The sequence below is a fragment of the Leuciscus leuciscus genome (assembly GCF_965113295.1).
Source record: "Leuciscus leuciscus genome assembly, chromosome: 7".
In the NCBI taxonomy this organism is placed as follows: Eukaryota; Metazoa; Chordata; class Actinopteri; order Cypriniformes; family Leuciscidae; genus Leuciscus; species Leuciscus leuciscus.
Window position 1 is genome coordinate 38982687 of NC_138731.1, and position 19244 is coordinate 39001930.

Sequence of the window (19244 nt, forward strand, 5' to 3'; positions counted from 1 at the left end):
AGTCACTGCGGTTACACCCACTGAGTGGCAAAGTTGGTGTTCAGCTTGAATGGCACGAAAAACACACAAAACACATTTAAAATGGGAAAGTGCTTTGCGATTGACTGTACAAATAGATTCAACAAGTAATCGGAGATATCTTTTGACAGACTTATGAAAGCTACAGAAAAGAGAAGCAAAAGGATCGGTGCAATTCGCAGAAACAACTGGATCCAGGCAGCGAAACGTGGATTTGCAGTTAACATTTTGTCAGACAGGTCGGATTTTGGGGTAAAATTATACCCTAGGTTATATATTGTATTGATAACTCATAAATTAAATATTTACCATCTTATATTATGCGTACCGTAACTGTAAAGTTTACGTCAGCGTTTATTAAAAAACATCCATTCTGAGCCTTGTGTTCTACAAAGGAAGATGGTAGGATAATGTTAGACAAACCCAGTTTTCCTTACAAAGCAAGTTTAGATAGATAAACAGATGGGAGCACAAAGCAGTTATTAAATAGATTCAGTCTAATCTAACTCTGTATTGTCTGCATGACGGTAACAGCTGATAGTTATTTGATTAACTTTAAACGTTTTTGCAAAATATATAGGAACAACTAAAATATCAATTGATGTCACTTTTATCCCATCTTGAAGTACAACCAAGCATCAATTCAAATTTCTTAGAGCTTCACAATACACTTCGCTTCCAAGCAGCTTTACATGAAGTCATAATGTTATATCTATAATGCCTTGGTGCTTTAACAAGTTTTAGGGCTGGGTGATATGACGATATAGCAATGATATAAGTGATCATCCGGAATTAGCTTTACCTATGTTGTATTTATTTTATTTTATAGCAAGGCTTTGGGTTCACAGGCTTCCCTTTATGTATTTCCCCGGCGTCTAAATCAGGTACATATAAATGTCAGGAAACCTGATTCCTGGCCACATGTCAAAGTCCATGGACCACTGGTTCTTTGGTAAGTAGAAAAGAACACTGTCGAGTCCAATTGCCTTCAATTTAAGCAGATAATCATTTGTTTTACTCCCGTTTTTGCAGTTTCCCCTATTAAATCCAGTCATGCTGCAAGATGTTTTGCCACTCAGTCCTGCTGAGGGGGCGTGTCCCGGCGGAAAAGTGACGTCAATGCATACCATCTATAGTAGGAATTCAGAAGTCTTTGAATATAGTGCACAAGTCATATGGGTTACATTTATGATATTTGATACGGTTCTTTTGCATTCATTTTGAAGCTTGAAAGCCTCAGTCCTCATGGAGCACGAAAAAGGGAACAAGTTCAAGTGTATGGGTTAAATTAAATGAATAAATGAAATTAAAATTTAATGACAGATAAAATTGTATTCAGTGGCAGTATGAGAGTTGCCCTATGGGCGTATGAGTAAGAATCCAAAGTAAGCAATGTGTTTAATATCTCAGTTTTGGTGTGTGTCAGGTTTGTGCAGTCTCTCGTACCCTGAAGCGGCTGATCAGGTCATATCTGGTGAGCAGTTCATACACCAGGAACTTCAGAGCGTGTTCGCTACTCGCCTCTTGGAGCGTGAAGACGTCAAATGACCATTTATCAACATCCTGAAAAGTAGGAAGACTCCTATGAATTGGTGGCAGATATAAAACTTTAAGGAAATAAACTAAATCCATGTTATAATCTAATGCAAAGATAATGTGTACCTTTAAAACTGAAATTACAGATGGTGGATAGGTCAACCCTGCCATGTTGGATGTTCTTCTGTACATTCTGCAAACATGCACACACAAACCATGATGTCTTTTTTTTTCGATTACCAGCTGAAGTTTATTTTTAACATGGTATATTTCAGTAAAAAAAAAATTAACAAATGTATATGAATTCACATGTAAAAATTGCATTTGGGTAGCTGACATTGAACACTTTTGGGGAGTTCTGCAGTGCTACTGTATAAAAAAAAATAAAAAAAAATGCTTAATGGATGTTATGCATAAACTATTTATTTACACTGAAGCCTAAAAAGGACAAATAGCCAGATTACATCTAAGGGTCAAAAAGGGGTAAAATAACTTCATGAATGATGCAATGTTTTTTGTTTTTTTTAAGAAAAAAAACTTTAGTTAACTTTACACTATGACTTTAGTTGAGTGGACCTCAGATAAACGATTTGACCCCTTTGCGCTTATACCATAAGTGACAAACAACATAAGATCATTAAATTGTTCCTCACAATTAGAATGGTTTTACTAAAGTCTGAAGTAAAATGGGGCTTTATGGAAGTGTTTAAGATATGAAAAGTTTTTGACAGCAGCAGTAAAGTCAAATGTGACACATCTACATTTAGAATCTTCACAGAACTGTATTCCCAGAACACAGAACATTTTATAATCAGAAAAAAAATAAAGAAAAGCAGGTCATAACACTAAGACTTTCCATTTTAAATGAGGGTGGAAAAGCACATCATATTGAAAACGTCACGTTACTCAACACAGTCCATATTCCAAAATAAAAGTACATAATGATCAAATTCATATCCAGTGTTCTTAGCTCTCAATGAATTAATGCCAATTCTGGAAAATTAACAAGTTCATATATGCAGAACATTTGTATGTCTCTGTCGAGTGTCTTAATTTATTGGACTCAAAAATGTTAAAGACTGAAATCATATTAATAGGTTTTATTTCATCACAATGTCACAATTATACATATTCCCAAAAGGGACATGGTGGTAGGGGAAAAATGAGATTGGAGGGGAAAAAAATATTTCAAAACTTTTGCCTTCCCTCACAAAACATTTGCGTTCCCCTGAGAAAAAACATCTGCAAAAGAATGCAAAAGCAATGACACATAATTTTTCCTTCAATCACATTTTTTTCCCCATCACCATGTCCCTTTAGGGGCTCCGTACAATTATGTGACTATTGGATGAATTTTGAATAATTTCACAATTTTACTTTATACCATCATCTACCACTAATCATCATAATATATCATCAAGGCCCTTGTCTTTTATATATTCCAATTTATAACAAAAATCCATCCATTTCATGACAAATATTTTTTAGTGACATCATTTTAGTGACAGAAATTAAATCAATCTATCTTGTTTGATTAAAAAAAATAAGAATATATATATATATATATATATATATATATATATATATATATATATATATATATATATATATATATATATATATATATATTTTATTGTTTTTTGAAACAATATAGATTTAACTTAAATTAAAACCCTGATGTATTCTTCATTTAGTTTGTTGGAATGGAATATTATATTAAGTTTCATATAAATGGCCACTGTGTACAAAGTCAAATTATAATTAACAAAGTGTCTGACTTTGTCCAGGACACATTTATGAAAGTCTGGCTTATCTTTTTTTTAACTACAAAATAACAGATGTTTTCCTCATTTGAATGTCTTTATTCATCAAGAGAGCCCCTAATATCCGTTCGATATCACACACGCGGTGATCAGCGCTTCAAGCTCAACAGGTGTCTATGACATTCTGAAGGAGTTTCCATGGAAATGAGGGAGGCAGCTCACGCGCATTACTCAGACATGAGGGTACATGCGACAGAGAAGAGGACTGCAATGCAAATGGAATGGATCGAGATGTTCATTTTTAGTTACTGGAAAAGAATATGCGGAACAAGCCCTTCAGTGTGTGTCTTATGTGTCGGTAATCTTGTAGACATTTTCCCAGTTAGGGGAAAAATGCAAGGTCTGTGAAATGAGACTGTCTGTTTGATTTAAACTCACTTAGAGGCTTAAAGGCTCTGTCTCAAAACCTGGTGTGCCGCATTGCTGACTACAGCCTACATAAGCAGCTGCCTTCAAAGACAAAATTGGAGTCTATTACATTCTTCTGCAATTTTAACAGTTATGTGTGTTGTTCTTATCCAATGAGAAGATGCCTCGCTTAATTATTCACTTTCCTTCAAATTTCCTTAATTATTTCCTTCAAACTGTGAGAGATGTATTAATGGATAAAAAGTTAGTGTTTGTTTTTGCTTTGTAGGAGATTCTATGTTGCAGAAATTCTCTTCCATAGACCCTGAGTCTTCGACGCAAACGCAGTTCATGCACATTAAGTGTCTTTACGGCCCCAATTTCACTGATCAAATGGCTTATGAAAATGCTGGAAAAGAACCCTTAAAAGTCATTAAACATACAATAGCGTGTACACATATATTATCAGTGCAGAGTACAAATGTGAACAGCCGTGCATTTATTTGTGCAGTAAATTATAGCTGTCACAGGATATGTATGTGTTTGTGTAATTTACGGTGAGCTTACAAAATGTGCCGATTTTGTTGTGAGTAATGGTAAATTGCAGCATGCATTTGTGGGAAGCCTTGATGCTTTCAACTCGATGAAATAAAACAGAATCTGAAGCTGTTCGTAGCATTTTTCAAAACTGTGGCGAGAACTAACCGGTGCTGAAACAGGGTGTTTCATAACCCTTCAATGTTAGAATGTTTCCCAGCCATTAAGATGACATTCCAATAAAGTATATTAGAAATTAACTTTAAAACATTACACAAACATTTAAACTTTTCAGCACAAAATAAAAACTAAGTATATTGACATTTTTCTCAATTCATCTGCCATGATGCCATCTTGGAATAATTTGTTCACAAAGCTTGGTGCAATGCATTCTGGGATTGTCTTTTCCGTGAACAATACATTTAAAGCTGGCTTCTAATTTTGTCAAAGTGAGCTATCTTAAGAGACAGCATAATTATGTTGCCTACGTGGGCAGCTCACTGGGTGAAAATGTCAAGGCAGAATGTTAAAGGGTTAGTCCACGCTAATATGACAATTCTGTCATCATTTACTCACCCTCATGACATTTTAAACCTGTATGTTTTTCTTTCTACTGCTGAACACAAAAGATTATATTTTGAAGAATGGTTGTCCTGAATGAAGACAACAGAATGTTCATTCCACAGAATGTTCTTCTGAATTTTAAAGAATGGCTGTCCACAAAAAGTTATATTTTGAAGAATGGAATCAAAACAAATTTTAGTTCCCCTTGAATTTCATTGTATTTTTTTGTCCATACAATGGAAGTCTGTGAATGGGAACCGAAACTGTTTGGTTACCAACATTCTTCAAATGACATTTGAAGGACATCAGGGTGAATAATAATTTTTTGGTGATCACTTTAATAAATATGTAAAATGTTACCGACAATGATTAATTGAGCATAAATCACAATGGATTATTGTAAGCAAGTATTTCATTATCAAAATCAATAGATACCGTTCCACAAAGATCCCAGCCTGAACGGCGTGAACGATGCTGCGGAACCGGGGCTTCTCCTCGGGCCGTCTGCGCACCACTCCCATCTTCCTGGTGAAGGTGGAGGCCAGCCAGTCTCGCACCTCCATGGGCACAGAGTCTGCCTGGATATCACTGAGCTCATCCTCGGTGTCCAGAAGCCGCCTAGAGAAGAGCAAACACGTTCAGAGAGGATATCACTCCAAAGAGCCAACAGCAGCTGCTGTGAAGAGCCGGCAGCCAGATCAATATTGTGGGCTAGTTTGTGCAGTAGAAGAGTCTTGCAATCTAGTTATTTGGCTGCAGTGTGTTTTTTTTTGTTTAATTTTTTATATATAAATAGAATTGAATAGAAATAGTTCTTGATTCCTAACCCCATTAAATAAGATAATTTTGTTTTCAAATATTAATACTGAGTAAATATATAAAAGTAAATAATGCTATATATAAATATCAGCATTGACAAACTTATAGGCTGGTTGACCTATATCTGCATGTGTCTGACCTGTACTGACCAACAGGGAATCTGTGCTCTAGACACAGTGTCAGAGAACATCAGTGGAAGTCAGAAGTACAGAGTGGGAAAACCCATAGGAGGCTGCAGCCTACATTCAAATGTGCGTCGGTGGGTGTTACAATCGCTGGAATGTGTAATAACCGATGTGTAAAGACTAAAACTACCATGTTTAGGGGATATATTTTTGGCTCTGTCTGTGGGTTGTAATAGGTTTTTATAGTTTCACAAAACCTGTCAAGAATATGTCCCAGTCATATTTCACACCAGTCAAAAGAAATAAAAAAATGTGTGTAAAATAAAAAGAGTTATTTGCATTGTAACACTGTGTGTTTACATGCATGATCTTACTGATCATAATTCAACCTTTTGTTTGGTTGTTGTTGTTTTTTGTGTACTGGCAGCTCATTACTTTTGACATCATAACTGTCAACATTTTTATTTATTAAATTTTCAATTATGATACAACAAAAATATGATCATCCTGCATAAGGCAGAATCGACATGTTAAATCCATATAGGATTCCGTCTGTCCCATATTTTAGCATTTTACTCTCAAACAACTGAGAATGTATCATTAAAATAATACGATTTAAAATAAATGTTTTCCATTTGAAAATATTTTCAAATGTAATTTATTCATGCGATGCAAAGCTGAATTTTCAGCATCATTACTCCAGTCTTCAGCATCACATGATCCTTCAGAAATCATTCTAATATGCTGATTTGCTGATCAAGAAACATTTATTATTATTATCAATGTTGAAAACAGTTGTGGTGCTCACTATTTTTATTATTCTTATCCTCCTTAATTTTGACATAAAACCTGGAATAAAGTATAATATACAGTATATTGTGAACTGTACATGTTTTCGTGACATTCACTCAAACTCAAATGGAGCTCCACACCAGTTTGATGTTCTGCACTGAAGGTGATATTTATGTGCAGACAGAAAGCAAGAAAACATCTCCACAGGCACATGCTCATTTTCTCATAGTGCCATGACTGATCCTGCACTTGCTCTATTAGAGAAAAAGCCAGCATTCAACGCTGAAGTAGCATAAGCAACTGGCATAAGATTAAATAAATAAGCTTTTCCAGAGAAATGAATGCGGCAGAAAGAATAGCGACTATTATTGCTCAGTCTTACGCAGACAGCCCGACCGGCGCAGGAAATGCGACATGTTATCATAACAAATATTCTCTGACTTTCAGTAACAAGCTAAAATTGCTCAAAGCTGCTACCATGGCAATACATCCTGTGCCTGTCATTAGGAAAACGTAATTAGCCATAGCCGAGTCTGTCTAAACACAAGTCCATCAAACGAGAGGCTGGCAGGGCTCTAGTGGGACAACGCTAGCGCTCTGTACACGTCAATGTGAAGCATAAACAGAGCGACAGAGCTTTAGGTCTCGGTTAATTAGGATCAAGGGCCCATGGGACGCACAGCTCCGCTGACTTCCGCGGGGAGCAAGATGAGGAACATGAACACTCTTAGCATGTCTCACTTCAGACGAATGTGAAAAACACTCCTTCTAACTGCAGGAGATAGAGATGAGAATGCTTGAACAATAAAAGGGTAGACTCGATCCTCAGAGGGAGAGCGCTAGTGCAATTTATACGTTGCCCCTTTTCCATGAGAGAATTCAATCATGATCATCCTGCACAAGTCAGAATTGATCCAATAAATCCATATACTGTAGGATGCCGTTTGTCCCATTTTTAGTATTTCTCTCTAAATCAGCCAAGTATGTGTCAGGTTTTAATTGCATTTGAATAAAATATGTTAAAAGCAGATTCCATACACAGTTCAAATGTTTCAGGTGGTTAAGATGTTTTTGAAAGAAGTTTCTTCTGCTCACCAAGGTTGCATTTATTTGATCAAAATACAGTAAAAACAGTAATATTGTGAAATATTATTACAATAGCTGTTTTATGTTTTATTATTATAATTTTCAGCATCATTACTCAAGTCTTCAGTGTCTCATGATCCTTCATAAATCATTCTAATGTGCTGATTTGGTGCTGAATAAAGCATTAATTTCTTCTAAAAATCATTCTTTTAAACCCCAAACTTTTGAAAAGAACTGTACCTTTTTGAGACATTTAATATTGTCTAAATCATGCGAAATCCATCAAGTTTTTATCTGTTGGCTTTTTGTACTTTTGTCTGAACTTAAATATGAAATATAAAGCCAATCAGACATCTTTCATTTTATTTATTGTGTTTCATTGGTGCACAATTGCACAGGATTTTATGCTATGTTCATTAAAATGTGTAAAAACACAAAGCTGAACTGTAAAATATTTAAACTCATGGTCACACTTTAGATTAGGGTCCAATTCTTGTTAGTATTAACTCCGAATTTTGCCTCAAGTTCCTAATTACTGCTTATTAATAGTCAAGTCAAGTCACCTTCATTTATATATCGCTTTTAACAATATAGATTGTTTCAAAGCAGCTTTACAGTGATAATAGGAAATTAAAGTAACAGAGATTGTTTTGGCTTTATAGCAGCTCTAGAATTAAGTTATTATCCAGCTAAAGTTAGTTTTGACTGATTCACTTCCGTTGCAAAGATCATTAGTTATTAACTCAGGGCCGCTAACACAACACAGTTCTAACAGAAAACCCTTAATGCGCTCTGGCTTACTCATTCGCACAACAACAGTACCTGGTGGCTCAAGAACGCAAACCTTGAAATAGGTTCCAAGGTGCAAGCCTTGACATTAAAAAAAAAAAAAATTTGACAAACGCAAACTTCAAAAACACAAACCTGTAAAAACGCTGACGGCGTTAGTAAGTTAGAATAGTTAGCATAGTAAGGTAGTTGTTAAGTTTAGGTATTGGGTAGGATTAAGAGATGTAGAATATGGTCATGCAGAATAAGACATTAATATGTGCTTTATACTGTAAGTACTACTAAACAGCCAATGTCCTAGTAATATGCATGCTTATAAGGAACTAGTTAATAGTGCTGGACCCTAAACTAAAGTGTTACCAAACTCACAAATCTCTAGTGTTATAAATCGCCTTGGTAGAAGCTAAACTGATATGTGTGTAATTGTGACGGTCATGCATGGTTAGGTGTTTAACTGTGTGGTGTTGGGCAGTTTACAGTCTCCTTTTGTCCCGGAAGGTATCAGTGCCCGTAATCCAGATTGGCAGCACCTGCGCTAGACACTGTGGGAAGGATAAATACTCCGGCTCTTTGGATTTCGCGCTCTCTCTGATTCGGTTCCACTCCGGCTAGCAGCAGCACCACACCTTTGTTTTGTTATATTTTGTTTTGTTACCGCTTCTCAACACCAAAACGTCACTCTAGTCACTCATCCACATTTACACCACTGATGCTACTGACTAACACACTCTATATTGTTAATTGTTAGTTTATTGTTTAAGTTGTTATAATAAATATGTTTATTTTTGGCAATTCTCCGTGTCCTCTTCGCATTTGTCATGGCCTTTGAGCCGGGTTATGACAAATTGGGGGCTCGTCCGGTAAAAAAACTTTACAATGACATTAAATTAATTCAAATATTTAATGAACTCATATGTTAAAATTAAAGTGACTGCAGAAACTTCATCAAGCAGTGATTATCTTAATTATAACCTACACACACATAGCTACAGGCATATGCTGTACTGCAGCTGTTGAGCATTTCGATTGTATTTACAAAGTGGCCTGCTGTCACATACCACCAGTGGTTAAAACCAATCTAAAATGGCATATGTGGTCTAAAGAACTGAAGAGCGTCACTTATTTCAACCCCATTCTGGGACTGTGAAAGGCAAATGTTCACTCACCTAGTTTCGTCGATGTACACTGCCTCTAGAACTGATGCGGCATATTCAATGTTTTTCCTCAGATCTACGACATTCACCTCCCCCTTATCCAGCTGCTTCACCAGACATCTCAATCTGCAGGAAAAAAACAGTCAGAGCTTCAATTCATGAAAATTCGACATCTGATCTGAAAGCACTGATAATTATTATAATTCGTTACATTTATATAGCGCTTTTTTTTTCTGAGACCTCAAAGCGCTTTACATAGAAGGGGGAATCTCCTCAACCACCACCAATGTGCAGCATCCACTTGGATGATGCGACGGCAGCCATATTGCGCCAGAACGCCCACCACACACCAGCTTACTGGTGGAGAGGAGACAGTGATGATGTTATTCATCACTGATGTTATTATTTGACATTACACTATTTGTTACAGGAATAGTTCGCAATTTTACATCATTTATTCAACCTCATAGACTTGCATAACTTTCTCCTGAGTTTGGCTCCAAACGCCACATCATCGTCTATTTTCATTGTAAAGAAAAAAAGCAGCTCTGACAGAAATTCATACGAGTTTGGAATGACATGGCTGGTAAATGATGATTAAAATTTTCATTCTTGTGTGAATTATTCCTTGAAAGCCAACAATAAACACACACACACACACACACAGATACACAAACAAAGATAATTAAAACATCCATGACAGGAAAACACAATCTGTTTTATGAAAGAAACAAAATGGGTAAACGAGACAGACACTGCCAATTCCACACCCACAAGAAAACAAAGAGCATTAAACAAATAAAATAAAGGATTACAGTTCATCAGCATCTTAATCATCAAATCTCATGTGCCAAAACGCTACGCTCGGTTAATCTTTCATGGCACTCACAATAAGATTTTTTTGTATTTTGAATAAGCAGAGCCAATATCTTGGCAGAGTTAATGTGAGGTAACCCTGTAAATATGTAGGTCAAAAACGAAGTTAACATTTGAGAGTAATGAATTCCATGTAATCCAATCACACACTGCCTCCCATTCCTTGTTTTCTGAACAATATTCCTCTTATCGCTCCTCAGAAATGATAGCCTGGGAATGATTTACACACTGCAACATGATGAAAGCACAGAAAATACATAAATATAAATACATCATAATAAAAATGACACACCGAATATTTTAATGAAATAAAATATTAATACATGTCAGAATTACAGGTAAATAATGACAGAACTATCCTTTTAATAAAATAAAATATAATTGTACACAATATTTACAAAAAAAATGTAAACAACACACACACACAAACACACACGTTTCATGTTTTATGGGGACATTCCATAGACATAATGATTTTTATACTGTACAAACTGTATAATCATCCCCTACTCCTAAACCTACCCATCACAGAAACATTTCTGCATTTTTATATTTTCAAAAAACATCATTCTGTATGATTTATAAGCTGTTTTCCTCATGGGGACTGAAAAACGATTTCGGATATTTCCATCCTTTGTAGGGTTTACCACATATTATCTCAAATCTTATCACCAGTTTTACAGAAACCCACTGAAACGGGACAACACTATAAACAGGTACTCGAGGTCCAAAATACCTCAAGATTCATCCATTTCAACCACATTTGAAGATTGTTGAAAACATATGTGCCATATGTATTTCATTGGTAAGGTAAATGCTAATCCGTTCTGATGATTCCCAGACAACACTGAAGTACCGCCCACTCACCTGTCAATCACTCACTGCGCAAAAACAAGGGTTTATACTTAGGCAGTTATCTGTGGCTTTAACAGATATAACTGTCTGATTGAAAATCTGGAAAAGTACATACATACACATTCAAAAGACTTCTCTGGTATATAGCATAAATTATGTAAAGCATGTCTGTCATTGAGTTATTATGGGTATTCCACTGAAAGGATAAGTAACACTTCTGTTAATCGGACAAGTGGGCACAGTTATATCTCAAATGGCCAAATGTCTTCTGATTAATGTCTGCTTTCAATCACCCAGCCACTCTTTTGTTTATGACAGTGGTCTCTAGCATAGCAACTTGAATAAACACTCATTCCTTAGCGTGCTATTGACAGATAACACGTACGCCTAAACTCAAACTGCTAACATGTACGCCTAAACTTCATCTTGTCTCAGATATGCAATTACAGGATGAAAGACAAACAACAGCAGGAAAACAAACTGCAATTACTGATCAAACTACTGCAAAAAATATATATAACAAAACCTGAGGAACAACACTGAACACAGAGCATGTTGTTTGTCTCAGTTTTGATGAGTATTCTCCTGAAGTCTGGCCTGACATCATCTTCTAGCTATTTCCAATTCCTGTCACGATAGGATCTGGAATGATGTCTGACTCTGATTGTAGTCTGAGGTGGATCAGAATAACATCTGATGTGAAAATGAGGCAAATCATCACAGCAAAGCGCTCTCAAAACCAAGCTAGTCATTCTTGCATTCGTTACAATTTGTCTGTCAAGTATGTGACTGGAAAGAACGAATTACCCTTAGAAGATTTTATGTTGTTCCTGTGAAAATGTGGGTTTGATATTCCTAGTGAGGCTCTTTTAACATGATGCTTTTGTCAAATTATTGGACTTCATCACCTCAAACTGAGAGCGGGGGTAAGAAATGCTTTATGACGGAGCAAAAGAACCAAGATATAATGACAGAGACTTTACATTTCAAGGAGAGAAAGGTTTTTCTGTCCCAGAGGAAAATATTATTCAGAGGTGTCTCTTTCATTGCTCAGGAGACAAAATGAGTTCTCAGATGTCTCTCCTAAAGTCCTTAAAGCCCCGTTCACACTGCCAGCGATTTTGTCGCTGCATGTCGCTAGTCTCTGTACTGTGAAGTCGCTTGTGGGCGTTCATAGTGCTGTCGCTCTAATGTGACTGGTAGACTGCACGTCTGGCCATATCTATACAAAATACCATCACAAGTGAAATATACAACAATATAATTTTAATTTGACTAGGATTTAGGCTCAAAAGAAACAGTATGCTTTTGGGAGAGTGTTTTTATATTACCACAGCAGTGTTCAGTGGATTAAATAATTTAGCCTACTGGATTAACGATCGATCAATCAACAGATTAACTCATACTGTCATAAATTACTAAAACGTCATTCGAATTTGACAAATAATCAATTTTCTTGTCCCTAATAGTCAACATAATGCAGGGGAAACTGTAAAATGATCTGCAGCAGTGCTAAACTTGCATCATAATTACAACACTCGAACTAAATGTGTGAATTAAACTCACTGAGACTGTCGACAGTTTCTTTTCCATGCATCATTTTATATATCCATGTATGTGGTTACAGTCAAATCATATAAAACAGTGAAATCGCCCTCGAACTCTTCTGTCTTGCCTGCACTCGAGACGGTGACGTGAGCTGAGCTCCTCTGAAAGTCTTCTTTCCTATTGGTTGTCGCTCGCGAAAATCGCTTCTCATTTGCATAAAGTTGAAATTTCTGAACTTTTGTCGCGCGTCTCGTGTCGCTTGACACGCCCACATTCTCTCGCCAACGGTCAATGTCGCTCTTGTCGCCGGAAGTCGCCAGCGCTCCATTGAAATGAATGGGATCAAGTCGCTTTGTCGCTGCGTGTCGCTGGCAGTGTGAACGGGGCTTAAGAAAGACAGACACAAATTAGACTATTGTTGACATATTAGGCTAATTAATCTGGATAGTATAACTAATTAATTTGCTCTTAAAGGAATCTGATTAAATATTTGAGATATCTGAATTTGGATTGCAGGTGTTGTCTTTAACTGTGTAAAGATTTGCAAAGATGACACATCTTTTGAACATTTTAGATTACTGGGATCTTTTTCTCAGGATATAAATCTTCATTTCAACTACAATTTAAGCTGAATAGGAAAATTAATGACTTAGGTTTCCCGAGAACTTCCCCCCCATCTGCCATTGGTCGACCAAAAAGATAGCACTGCCCCAAAACAACGCCATTGGTTGAGTACCTTAAACAGAGCAATGTTTTGATAATGCCACAACTAAAAAGCTTACATTTTCCTGGGAAAATAACCATCAAATGGATATAGAGTGGTGCAGGGAAGACGTATATTTGTAGGCCAACCTGTAAGTTAGCATCGCCCTGGTTTCCTTGACAAAAACCCGATAGGATTTTTCCATTGACTTTCGGATTACTGCAGAAAATAAGCTCTGTAATCAACAAAAGCTTATTATTCTTACACATTTTGTTCATCGTGATAATCTTCACAAATATTGAATTTTGAAGCATAAATCGGCAGAAGTCAAAAGCTAAAACGATCTACATCACAGTTGCATGACTTCAACGTTATCACCACTAAGCTTCTGACAACTCTTTCAGTCTTTGTTAAAAACATTTTCCCTGCAAGTTTGAGTTATAATAGTTTCCAAGAGCACGATTCTAAACACAACAAGGCTGTAAAAGCGGACTATCGAGTAGATGAGTTCACATGTTTGATGTTATGACGTTTAATGTCCCCAACAACCTCTGTTGTCCCACTTAATAATAGCAACCACCTTTTACAAGACAAGTAAAATATTTTAAAAATATCACAAGAGGTTATTACTGATGTATATGATAGAATAAAACATGAAAATATCTTGAGCTTGTGTTCACCACAGACCTTTCGAGCATTTAACCAAAAACCCATTCAAAAAACCAATTGACTTCAGGACGATGGAACCGGAAGTGCTAGTTTCCGAGTTTTGGCCTATAAAAAAGATGTCATCCCTGCACCACTCTATAATGCTGGGAAAGGAGAAATTATAATAACATTTAAAGCTTGAATCTACATTTTAAAACAAACATGTGTAATGTAAATAAAGATGTTTCAAGCAGGTTTATCCAGTATAAGTGAAGACAGAATCTGGTTCTGGTTAAGTAGCTAGGGGCGAACAGCTCTGGAGTGACATGTCAACCTATCAGGGCCTATTTTTACCTGGAGTGCATGAAAGCGCGTGAGGGAGATGGACTCCATCTGACTTGTGGAGAGTGACTGAGGAAAAGGGCAGGAGAATGATAAGGACTTTGGAAACATTGTGGGTGATACTCATTCCTTCCCTCCCTGATGGTGATTTACCGCGTTTCCAAATGCCCAGCAGTGAAGTAAAATGGAGAGGAGAAGGGTGTGTAACTGAGCATCACTCACAAACACACCTACCCACCCAAGAATGTCACAGTGTGTATATTTATCACATATGTTCTGCCGGATCCAGATGGGAGGACTTTCCAAACAATGATAAACACACAGCACTGCAGCAAGAGGGGATTTACAGTTCATCACAATATAGCTCTATTATTTCTCCAAGTTTCATTCCATCTAAACACTGTTTTCATCTAACACACCTGACTTCAATAAAATCTTTCTCATGATTTTAAAGACATTTTGATTCAAAATAATTGTTTTTGTAACTTTCGTTTTCTTTTTTTTTTCTTTTTTTTTTTTTTGCAAATACCAGTAAATTAAATACCCATAAACTTTGCGTCTGAAAGGAAAACTCCTACCAATGCATATGCAAAAATAACCCTGTCCACGCCTTTTCAGCGCTCATTTTTCACTCTGTATCTTTAGTAAATCCTGACAGTAGTTTTTAACGGCAAAAGAGGGCTTGTGCTTGCACAAGCTGTTAGTAAACTAAACAGTATTAGTATACAGTATTCCCTTAGTATTCAGACACTCTGTTTTGATGACAGCAGCACTGATGCTGACATGAACAAAGCATGATGGTTTATTAGAGGTGGATTATTAGAGTTCCAAAAAAACACCTTTGAGCTTCAATGGAAGAAAGGAACAACAACAACAACAACAGCAAATCTGTGGTTTCAAACTTTTGAACCCTTCTGTATATGGCATTTAATATGACAGAAATGTAATGTAATGCAGAGCCTTGAGTGCATCACCCTCCCTCTGGTCCCCCCACAACAGCTGTTGTGCTTATCAGCATTCACATGAAGCCTGTAAGAGTGTGTTTAACATTGAAGACAGCAAAAGTGCAGAACCTGCAACCTCCATGCGCTGCTCGCTTAGATGATATATGACCTGTGCCAGTGTACTATCATTTCTCCTCTGAATTTTGCACACATTATATTTGCCAGCCACTTTTATCCAAAATAATGTGCAGTGCATTCAAAGCATACTTTTCAGAATGCTAGTGGACTGCTTACTGAATACTGTGTGCTTTATATTATACTTTATAAAAAATAGAAAATATAGATAGAAATATACTAGATAGAAGTATTTATAGAAAATATACTTTATATTGGCTACTTTTAGTATGTAAAAAAAAAAAAAAAACATGTCCAGAAAGTGAGCCAAGAAAGAGTTAATCATTCATAACACTGGAAGGTCAAATTAAGTGCATTATGGGATACAGCACTCAGTGCAGTGAGCTTTATTGCATATTGGACATTTTAGCAAATGTAGTACATCATTGAGGTCATTGAGGCATTGCATGCAGATATTTATCATAATAGCACGATATATAAGTATATAGCTAACCTATATACTACAGAAATACTGTAAAAAACGTATACTAGGGCACAATGCAGTGCGTATAACCCCCTTAAACATAATAAAAACACTGGTCATTATCGGAAAATTAGCAAAAATCACTGCATGAATTTTCAACATATTTTAACACAATGTAGTCACTAATAAATTACATTTTTGGTATTTAAAAAAAAATTCATATGACTAATAGTGTAATTATGTGTTTGTTTTATGAATAGACTTTCTAGGGAGCTGAGATACAAATTAGCTTGTGCTACAATACATGCAATCTTTGCAATTTTATGCATCTTTCAGCTTAGAACACAAATAAACTCAAGTGACATTTTACATGACATTCATTATGGAGAGTGCTATAAGAAGTGTTTGCTAACTAAAACTATCAAAAACGTTGATTAAAAATAAAGCTGAAATAAAATAAAATATAAATGATCATTAATAATAAAATAATTAGTAATATTAAACTAACATAAAACTAATGAAAATGACAAAGGCACAATTACTGAAATGTAAACTAAAATTAAAATCAACGCAAAAAAAAAGAAAAGTTAAATCAAAATATTAATAAATACTATAATAGTATCTAAATAATACTTAAATAACATTGATATGAAGTCTGCTACCAATAAAATAGCTGTTCTGTAAAAGATACTATATCAAATTTATGGCAAACGGATACTGACCGTTGTAAATATCTTAAAGTGATTCAATGGCGCCATGGCTTACAAGGCTCATATGGCGCATGTGCCATCTTCTCTGGTTTAGTGATAATTAAACAGAAATATCTGACAGAACAATGCAATCGACCAATTAGAATCAAGCATTCCAAAGAGCTGTGTGACTGCAAACTTAGCTGAAATACACGAGATGAAGTATGGCTGTTTGACAGACACCATCCTGTCGAGTGGTTTCAGAGCACAGGCACTTAGACTGACTGTATTTTTGGAGACTTTGCCATGGCCCCTGACACAGTGTATCGGGGAGGGTCTTCAGACCACTGAGAGTGCATGGAAATAAAAACAAGCATCTAAAAGAAGCCTGTCTGGAAATGAACAAAATAAACCCCGCACCGCTTTACCTCTACAGCAGGCCTCCCAGAAGCAAAAACACGTTAAAGCAAGCTGGGTTGGTGCTTTTTAGACTCCCATTGAGTAACATGCTGCTCCGTCAACCCAGTCCGAAAGTTCCTCGGGGACCCAGTTGCATCCATCTCCAGCCCTTTTCCGAGTCCCTGTTTTCCAAATCTAAAACCATCCAGGCTTTTCATAGCTCACAGTGTATCCACCCAGGTCAGATTAGAAATTGCAAAACAAAACAAACCTTGGAAGTTTGCTTTGAGTTTTTCAAGAAGAGTTTGTTTTCCAAGGGTGCATGAGAATGCCCTGGAGAAAGAGCGAAGGGGATGTTTCTCGTGGTCACTAACAGCGGCCCAGTGAGACACTGGCACTGGCAGCCGGCAGGCCATCGTGCCCCAGTCACACAAGTAAAGAGGAAGGTCAACCTCAAACATTTTCCCATGAGCTTGCTGTGCCATTCTACACACAAACATCCAAAACTCCGAGCCGCTGCCGTCACTGACGGTCCCTCAAGGGACCCGGCGAGGGCTCGCGATGGAAAGAAAGAAAGGACTTGCTACCAGCCTCTCAGACAGCTCTAAATTCCTCACTCCACAAAGATGGCACCCATAGGACCGCTCACTGACCTGAGAATAATTAGAGAGGAGGGGAAGAGCGTGTGATGAGTCCAGAGATGCAAATCAAACGAAAAATCGCATGTGTAATGTGCGTCGGACATAAGCAGTTTCCCGCCCCATTTATTCTGACAAATAAATGGACGTGTTCTCTGATTTCACAGATATCCCGCCGCTAACTTTTGGTTCCAAAAAAGTCCCTAGGCAACAGGGAAAATATTGTCACAAATTGTCCTCCCTTGACACCAACACGGCTTACCAAATGTATTAATAGACAGATTGTGAACACAGGCCAAGACTTGGAGAAAGGTGAACTGTCATCATGCGTCTGTCCATTTTTTTTTTTATTAACCTAGAGATACTGGTACATTTAATACTGACTGAGTCATGCACTTGAATGATCGCTCATTAATAGCATACAAATGGCTTTGTAACAAAAGGTTTCTGAGTAAATGAACAGAACATAAATCAACCAACCACACCAAAATATAAATGTAATCACTGAGTCACTATCACTAAAATATCTATATTGTAAAATAATAATAATAATAAAAATAATAATAATATAAATACTACTACTACTAATCATAATGATTATTTACATATTTAGTTTACCAAAACTCAATATTTAAAAAAAAAAATACAGAATTATCATCAGTCATGATAATAATTGTATTATTATATATTATTATTTTTATTATTTCATTTTTAGTTTACCAAACCTCAAGTTCTCTTTACAAGAAAATTACATTCATACATCACTCACATCTATATTATATAACACATTATTATTATATCAATTATTTTATATACTATTACTACGACTATCGCTTTTTTTTTTTTTACTTTTCTTTATTTATTTATTTTGCTCTTTATTTGCGACTTAATTTGTTTGATAAATCGAACTTGATAAAATAACATTTAAATCAGTGGTTCTCAAAGTGTGGGGCGCAGCTCAGGTACTGCTGGGGGCCGCAGGAGATCAGCAGAAAAAAATGAATAAAAAAAAAAAAAACAGCCATTGCAACAGCGCTCAAGTGCGTGACTAGCAGTTGGCGCTCTGCCTTTATAAAGCGGCACTGAACGCCAATTCCACTGAATCATTCTTCTTCAGACCGCTGATTTATTGTCATCGTCTGAATAAGCCAGAGATAGAAGTAGCTTGCCATAGACTTCAGCGTAAGATGACGTAGGCTACAAGAAGCTGAGCTTGTTAGGCACTGATGAAAGAGTTCACTGCAGCCACTGATTATATATTGTTCATCCAAAGCATCACTGAAATATATTCTCTTACGGATATACATTTCAATGATTCAATGACAATACACAGTGAAACTATTGCAGGTGTTTTTCATTGCATGTTTTTCAATTTATAAATCTTTCCATTTTGGAAAGATTCACTACATTTTA

The 19244-nt window shown here is 36.3% G+C and overlaps 1 protein-coding gene across 5 annotated transcripts in view; it reads right to left on the reverse strand.

Moving 5' to 3' along the window:
* pde1a (phosphodiesterase 1A, calmodulin-dependent) overlaps nucleotides 1–19244 on the reverse strand; it is a 105190-nt gene that overhangs the window by 11924 nt on the left and 74022 nt on the right. For 4 of the 5 annotated variants that reach the window (XM_082176680.1, XM_082176679.1, XM_082176681.1 and 1 more), the window contains 4 exons: nucleotides 9604–9717; nucleotides 5262–5444; nucleotides 1681–1747; nucleotides 1465–1581 (listed from right to left, as the gene is read on the reverse strand). In XM_082176680.1, the coding sequence (XP_082032806.1) occupies nucleotides 1465–1581; nucleotides 1681–1747; nucleotides 5262–5444; nucleotides 9604–9717 (481 nt within the window). Of the gene's footprint in view, nucleotides 1–1464; nucleotides 1582–1680; nucleotides 1748–5261; nucleotides 5445–9603; nucleotides 9718–17222; nucleotides 18123–19244 lie in introns of those variants that run through there. The other variant, XM_082176683.1, reaches the window with a different exon arrangement.